The following is an 8,588-nucleotide window of genomic DNA, read 5'->3' on the forward strand; positions in this document are numbered from 1 at the left end:
TTGTTATAAAGACTGTACAGATGTCATTTGATTATAAAACTGAATTTACTTACTGAACTGAGCATCATATATATAAATTTATGGCCTGAAACCTAGGCCTTAGAGTCGACAGACTTGAGTTCTAATTCTGACTCTGCCACTTAATTATATAATGTTGTACAAATTACTTAACCTTTACAACATTGATTTCTTTCATCTGAAAAGTGGAAGTAAAACCACCTCTTAATATCTCACAAGAGTGAGTTTGTGCCATGTATTTTCTGCCATAGCACCCTGTTCATTTTTTTCATAGTACTTATAGTTTATAATTATACATTTATTTGTTTACTTGTTTATTATATGTCACAGAAGAAAAGCAGATTGCTCAAATTTATTAATATCAACTCTCAAATTGGCCCAGCATTCTTTTTTTTTTTTAATTTCAGAATTTTACAGGGGTATACACATTTTGGTTACATAATTTGCTTTTGTACAGTTTGAATCAAAGTTATAAGTGTGCCCTTCACCCAGTTAGTGTGCATTGTACCCGTTAGGTGTGAATTTGCCTATCCCCTCCTCCCCCCTTGCACCTACTTGATTTCCCTTGAGTTTTACTTCCATATATGCATGTAAGTGTTGATCAATTATTTCCAATTTAATATTGAGTACATGTGGTGTTTGTTGTTCCATTCTTACGATACTTCACTAAGAAGAATGGTCTCCAGTGCCATCCAGGTTGTTACAAAAGATGCTAGATCACTATTTTTTTTTTATGGCTGACCAGTGCTCCATGGTATACATATACCACATTTTATTAATCTACTCATGTGTTGATGGGCATTTGGGTTGTTTCCACATCTTTGCAATTGTGAATTGTGCTGCTAGAAACATTCAAGTGTAAGTGTCTTTTTTATAAAATGACTTTTTTCCTTTGGATAAATACCTAGTAGTGGGATTGCTGGATTAAGTGGTAGGTCTACTTTTAGTTCTTTGAGGTATCTCCATACTACTTTTCATAGGGGTTATACTAGTTTACAGACCCACCAGGAGTGAATAAATGTGCCTTTCTTTCCATATCCTTGCCAGCATCTGTTGTTTTGGGACTTTTTGAGATAAGCCATTCTCATTGGAGTTAGGTGATGTCTCATTGTGGTTTTGCATTTTCTTGATGATTGAGACGTTGAGCATTTTTTCATGTGTTTGTTGGCCACCAGTCTATCAGTTTTGAAGTTTCTGTTCAGGTCTTTCGCTGACTTTTTAATGGGTTTGTTGGTTTTTTTCTTACTGATTTGCTTGACTTCTTTGTAGATTCTGGTTACCAACCCTTTATCATATGTATAGCAGGCAAATATTTTCTTCCATTCTGTTTGTTCTGTTGATTATGTCCTTGGATGAATAACAGACTTAAACCTAAGGCACGAAACTGTAAGAATTCTAGAAGAAAATGTTGGAAAAACTCTTTTAGACATCGGCCTAGGCAAGGAATTTATGAAGACCCCAAAAGCAATCATAGCAACAACAAAAATAAATAAATGGGACCTGGTCAAATTATTAATAAAAAGCTTCTGCATGGCCCAGCAGTCTTACTGAATTTCATTGGTCAACTTATTCCTCTACAATGATAATTTCAACTCCACTTTTTAAGCCTCTGATCTTCTCTTCTCTGCCTTTCTTTCCGCATGCCTCTACCTTCTTGGAGAATGTAGGAGACATAGGTAGAAATCTCCCTGCATCCCACTGTCAAACATTAGAAATCTCCCTGCATTTGCTCTTTTCAGAACCTTCCCTCTTGTTTAAGTAGAGAAACAGTTTCTCCTTCTGTCTAAGACTAATCATTCTTCCTGTGCCTTATTTTTATCTGCTCTTTCTCAGAATTTTTTTTTTAATATGCTGTGCTCCCTCTGAACTATATTCTAAACATTTTAAAACCTCTCCTGTTAAAAACATTCCCCTTCTCACAAACACAAAATAATTTCCCTCTTCCCTATGTTCTCTTTTACGTATCACCCTCTTTCTTGCTGTCCTTAACAGCCAAACTTTGTGAAAGAGTTGTCTATATTTAATGTCTCCATTTCTTCTTCTTCCATTTATCCCACTAAAATAGCACTTGCTAATGTCTTCCATAAACTTCATGTTGCTAAGTCTGCTAGGTCACCTTTCATTCCTCTTTTTCCTTAACGTTTCATTAACGTTCAGTTGACCCCTTGCTTGAACTGTGTTCTGCTCACTTTTTTGACCCACTCTCCTGATTTTCCGCCTCTCCTTTTGGGCTTCTTCATCGTCCCCTTCTCCTCTGCTGAGTTTTTATAACATCTTCTGTGTACCAGACACTGTGCTAGGCCTAGGTATTGAACATTTCAGTTTTGAGGGCTTGATTTCGTGTTTCTGAATAGAAACATTTGAATTAGAATTATAGAATTATGCCAATATCGATGAATTTGTATTTAGAAAATATTTCTCAGAGCAAGTACCATAAAGACAATTAAATCGCTCTATCAGTTTCCTATGCAATTCAGTTTCTATTTTCATTTTATTTTACTGAGATTGTTTTAAACAGAATTCATCTTTCCTGTGTAAATTTTACAGCAGAGATCTGAGTAATCAAGCTACTTCTTTATTCATATGAAATTTTACCAATTCTAATACAGTTTTGAGTTTTCTTTCCAGGAAAAACTCATGACCTTTATTTTTACCAAATTGTTCAGTTTTCAAGAGTCAGACTTTGCAGAACTTCATTTTCGACTATACAGTTTTTGCTGTTGACAGGATTATTTTTGTTTTTATGATTATTTTTGCATGTAATACAAGCCTAGTTGATTGGTATTTATTTCTTATTTAATTCAAGAAATAGTGAGCAATTCTTCTCAGGTAGACTACAATCGTTTTGTTGTTTGGGACTAGTCTGCTGTTTTCCTGATTCAAATCTTTGGTATATACAGTTGACCTTTGAACAACACAGAGGTTAATGGTGCCAACCCCCTGTGCAGTCGAAAATCAGTATATAATTTTTTGCTCCCCCAGAACTTAATTACTAATAGCCTACTCTTGACCAGAAGCCTTACTGATAACATAAACAGACAAATAACACATATTTTGTGTATACTACACATATATGTAGTAGATACTGTATTCTTATAATAAAGTAAATCAGAGAAAAGAAAATGTTATTAAGAAAATCATAAGAGAAAATATATTTATAGTACTGGACCATCTTTATTGATACTATGAGTTTTCATAATCTATTTATAAAACGAATCATCTATCTAAAATGGTGGCAGCTGCAGACCTCAATCTACAGTATATATCAGGCATTTTTCTTGTAATATCATGACTTTTCTCTGCTTCTTAGGAGCATTTTCAGCATTACTGGTAGTACTTTGTATGGGTACCCTGGTGTTAATCAAGGCTTACAGTGTGGCAGTAAACATGATGAAAAATACGTGAAAAGCATGAAAAATCACTTTTTACCACAATATGCAATTTATTGGAGGGATGAACTGCTCACGCAGAGATGATTAACATCACACAGCATTTTAAGTGGATACTCATGATACTTGAACTCACCATAATAGCAAGGGAAGGTGGCTATGAAATCATTACAGTAATACAGTATGTACTATTGTTAATTTTATGAAGTTATGATTTAATACTGCATCTTTACATTTGTTTGTGTTTTTCTCAACTGCAAATGGTGTCATGTATGGTCTATAAAGTGTGTGTAACTTTTGATCGATTTTAACTTTTATAATAGATTTGCTTATATTTTGTGGTATGAAAATATAGACTAATATCTACGTATATTCTATGCATTTGTGAGATACCTTTTTCTTAATTTTGTCAATATTTCTAAGCCACATGGTTCGTCTGTGAGTTTTTCAAATTGTCACAAATCTCCAAAAAATTTTCCAATATATTTATTGAAAAAAAGGCATGCATAAGTGGACCTGTACAGTTTAAACTTGTGTTGCTTTAGGGTCAGCTATTTCAATATCACCATATTTTACTTTTATAGCATTTAGAGTTGGGAGTTTCATGTTGGTAATGATAAAATTTAAAATTTGCTAAATTCCTAAAGTGATTTTTTTCCCCCTCCAATTTTTGTTGTTTCCATATTTTCAGGATCTTCTCTTAGAAATCTACAGAAGTATAGGAGAGCCAGATAGCCTGTATGGCTGTGGTGGGGGGAAAATGTTACAACCCCTTACCAGGTAAATTGCATTTTTCTAGGTAATCATATAGTAATTCTGTTTATAAAGAAGTTATGTGCATGTAGAACCCAAAGGTACTTTTATCTTTTCTTGTAGACTACGAACATATGAACATGAAGCAATGTGGGGGAAAGCCCTAGTAACATATGACCTGGAGACAGCAATCTCTTCATCAACCCGCCAGGCAGGAATAATTCAGGTACATTGTTTTCCTGCTTTGGTAATGCCATCACTAGCGTAGTGCTGAGATTATTTCAGTTTGTCAGTGGAATATTTACACAGCCAGATAAACTCTAGAGATAAGACTGCAAGTTATCTGTTTTTCAGGCATTAAGCTAAAAATTCAGGGGTACACTGCAAAGTCAGACAGTTGACCTAAAAGATAATTTGTTGATCATAATTCTGTTAGTAAACAATAGAAGACATTTCTTGAATGTATGCAATGTGCCAGGTAGTGTACTTAGTGATTCACGTGGACGTGGAAAATCTCATGTAAATTATTTCTCACAGTTTACATTAGAGTTGGTTCCAGAAAATATCATTTCTATTACTGGTTACTCCTTAGCCATTCTTCCTTCAAATATTAGAGCCCTTTAAGCTCTATCTTTGTGGGTTTTTTTTGGAAACATACTAAACAATATTTTTGGATTCTAAGTGATTATGAACTAAAAATTTTTTAAAGTTAATTTTTATGTTTGCTGGGTTTTTTTTCTGTTTTTTTCTTTTGATATCTTTGATTACTTACTTCTCTTTTTTTAATAATTCCTGTTTAGGCCTTGCAGAATTTGGGACTCTGCCATATTCTTTCCATCTATTTAAAAGGATTAGATTATGAAAATAAAGAATGGTGTGCTGAACTACAGGAACTTCGTTACCAAGCAGCATGGAGGAATATGCAGTGGGACCAGTGCTTGCCTCTGTAAATCAACATATTCTTCCCCTTGTCTGCTGTGTTTCAGCCACACAGGCTTTCTCTGTGTGTTTTTTTGATCAGGCCAAGTGGTTCCTACATAAAGGGCTTAGATGTATCTTCTCCTTTTTCTTCAGTTACCCTGTGCATGGCTTCTTATTATTCAGACTCTAGTTTAATAGAGTCATATCTTCAAAGAGAACTTCTTGATGACTCATTCTAAAGCAGCCACCTAGTCATTCTATTTTTTTTTTTTTTTTTTTTTACCTGTTTTAATTCTCTGTATGTCCCTTGTTACTATCTGGTATTTTTTTTTTTTTTTTTTTTTTTTTTTTACCTGTTTTAATTCTCTGTATGTCCCTTGTTACTATCTGGTATTTTTTCTTACTTTTTGTCCATCTTCTCCAAATCAGAACATAAACTCCATGAGAGTGGGAGCTGATCTGACTTGTTCACTAGTGGATCTCTGGATTTAGAACCTGGTGCCTAGTGCCTGGCACGTAATGGGTGGTCATTGAATAGATAAATGGAAGTATAGCATATTTAGAACCAGGCAGAATATCTGAGAACTTTTCTTTTTTTCTGCTTGAAAAATTTAAGTGATAAATTCTTTGTATTTCTTACTAAAAATTCTAGAAATGTATTTTTTTAAAATAAATAAATCTTAATTTTAGTTTTAAAATGCCCTTTGGTGAAGTTGTTTATACATGTGTATCTTAGGATTCTCTGTTTTTAAATATATTTTTCTTTGATTTTTAAAATTATCTCATAGCAAAGAAATAGAAGGAACCAATTACCACGAATCATTGTACAATGCTCTGCAGTCCTTAAGAGACAGAGAATTCTCCACATTTTATGAAAGTCTCAAACATGCCAGGTATTATAAAAAGACAAAGTTACTGTATTTTACCATTTAATGTCATGGCTTCTTTTCTCAAAACTTGAGAAATAATTTCAGTGTAAGGATTTGCATTGATGAAGGGATAAAGACTTGGTGATTATAATCAGGTGTCTCCTTGTTATTCTCTGCCCTCCTCCAAAACACTTCTCTTTGGGATCCCAGGTCAGTTTTTTACTCTGAGCCTTTGAGAAAGTTTTGGTGATTCCCACCCTTTTGTTCAATTCCTGTACAAGTATCCTGAGAATTTTATCTGGTCTCCTTTAGTAGTTATATAGCATTTACCTCTCTTAGCATTAGTGTTACAATTTTTAAAACTGTAATAGATGGTTAATACTTACAGGTTTGTTTTGAGGCACAAATGAGATGAGACATGGAATAAGTACTTAACCCTAGTGTATAGCATGTTTTTTGCTTAACAGTAGTTAGTGATGTAATGAATCCTGTATTTATCACAGAAATAATATTTGCTACCATTTAATTATATACTAGCCACTGGCAGGCTCTCTCCATATGTATTCTCTAATTGTCAGAATAACTGTGGATGTGAAAAAACTTAGGCTTGGAGAAATACAGTAATATGTCCAAAGTTACACAGCTATAGTGGCAGAACTGGAATTTGGATCTAGGTCTCTAGATTCCAAGGTTTACAGTTGACCCTTGAACCTCTAGTTTAGTAATGCTGACTCCCTCCTCCCCACACAGTCGAAAATCTGAGTATAACTTTTCACTCCCCAAAAACTAAACTACTGATACCCTACTGTTGACCAGAACCTTACTGATAATGTAAACAGTTAACTAACACATATTTTGTATATGTATGAAATTCTGTATTCTTACAGTAAAGTAAGCTAGAGAAAAGAAAATGTTATTAAGAAAATTGTAAGGAAGATAAAATATACTTACTATTCATTAAATGGAAATGGGTCATTATAAAGGTCCCCATACTCACTGGCTTCATGTTGAATAGGCTGAAGAGGAGGAGGAAGAAGAGGGGTTGTCTTGCTGTCGCAGGGGTGGCAGAGGTGCAAGAAAATCCGAGTATAAGCGGACCATGTAGTTCAAACCTGTGTTGTTCAAGGGTCTACTGTATTTTGTTTCCACTGCTATTTTGTATTCACTGTTGCTTGTGAATATTAGTATTATATTATTAGACCAATAGCTAAGCCTATGATGAGAACTCTTTAACAGTAAATTTGAACGTTTATCTGCCTGAAAACCTTTTCTTAACTTTTCAAAGTATCTTTTATTTTTTGCTACTAGAGTAAAAGAAGTAGAAGAGTTGTGTAAGGGCAGCCTTGAGTCTGTGTATTCACTCTACCCCACGCTTAGCAGACTGCAGGCTATTGGAGAGCTGGAAAACATTGGGGAGCTTTTCTCAAGGTATGTGATGCATATGACTTTGTAATCCCAAAGTGCAGCTTTTCCATTACGAATAATGACTTTAAAAAATAAAAACTATATGGACACCGACTGTAGGTATGTTTCTTTCCTTTTATCACGATGTAAGTTGATTAGCCCTAGTGGACTACACTTTTATTAAAATAAGCATTTTCAAAAATATTCATTGTAAAAATTCAAATTTTAAAAATTCAGCTTACTTGTGCTTTCCTCTTTATAACTTTTCCCCTGTTCTACCCAGATAGAATTGTTTCCTCATGTTTTCGCCATAACATGTTATACTCCATTCTGCTTTAGCACTACATTGCATTACTGCAAAAGTTTGAGTTACTAAAAAATTTGAGACCTGCTCCATAGGGTTATTTAGGGAAGAATTAAAGTTTTGGTTCCTATGAATTTGTGTTACTGTTTACTTCTGTGTCAGGCAACTAAAAAAGCTTTCTTTTCTTAGTCATCACCTTGTCATCTTAGTCTCCCAGCATCATCTTTTTTATTTCTCTTAACACAGTAGTTCTGAAAGATTGGACAGCATTGCGTAGTTTAATTATTTGGAAAACATACTATTCACATAAACTAATTGTACAACATGCATTTTCTGTTCCTTTAATAAACAATGTTGGTAAATGAAACCTTTGCCAGATGCCAGCTTTTCCTTTACTAAACTGTGATTTCTTTGACAGCTGCAATTATGCATAGAGTGTCATCCTCAGTAGGTAATTAATGAGTTTACTTCATTTCCTTGCTAATATGTCCTCATTTACCACAAGGAGCGCTGAAGCAGGACTAGAGGTGTCCTTTAGTTCTTTATGATAGGTCTGATGAATATGTTCTCATTTCAGAAGATTATTTGTTTAGAAGGGCTGCTTTTTGTTATGTCAAAGAGTATTTTTAAGAAAAATTTTAAAAATGTTCATCATCTGTGTTCTATCTGCTGATGTCTTAGAGGTCTGACCACATAGCATTTGGTAGTTTTCTAAACTTTAATTCATATTTAGGACCATTTACAAGTTCTAGTCCTGTTACTATAAATGTTTTTTTGTATTATATCTTAAGTTTCAGAACCCACGTATTTTTTTTTTCATTTCTCTTGTTTACATGAACTCTGTGATTTGGTTTTCAGATCCATCACAGATAGACAGCTCTCTGAAATATATATGAAGTGGCGGAAACACTCCCAGCTTCTCAAGGACAG

The 8,588-nt window shown here is 34.1% G+C and overlaps 1 protein-coding gene across 1 annotated transcript in view; it reads left to right on the forward strand.

Annotated features, from left to right (window-relative positions):
* Positions 1-8,588, forward strand: part of ATM (ATM serine/threonine kinase) — a 146,448-nt gene that overhangs the window by 76,372 nt on the left and 61,488 nt on the right. Inside the window, 5 exon segments of the mRNA XM_012659127.1 lie at positions 4,099-4,187; positions 4,284-4,386; positions 4,961-5,106; positions 5,870-5,974; positions 7,259-7,378. Coding sequence (XP_012514581.1) covers positions 4,099-4,187; positions 4,284-4,386; positions 4,961-5,106; positions 5,870-5,974; positions 7,259-7,378 — 563 coding nt within the window.

This window comes from Propithecus coquereli, unplaced genomic scaffold (assembly GCF_000956105.1).
Source record: "Propithecus coquereli isolate 6110/MARCELLA unplaced genomic scaffold, Pcoq_1.0 Scaffold6, whole genome shotgun sequence".
Lineage (NCBI taxonomy): Eukaryota > Metazoa > Chordata > Mammalia > Primates > Indriidae > Propithecus > Propithecus coquereli.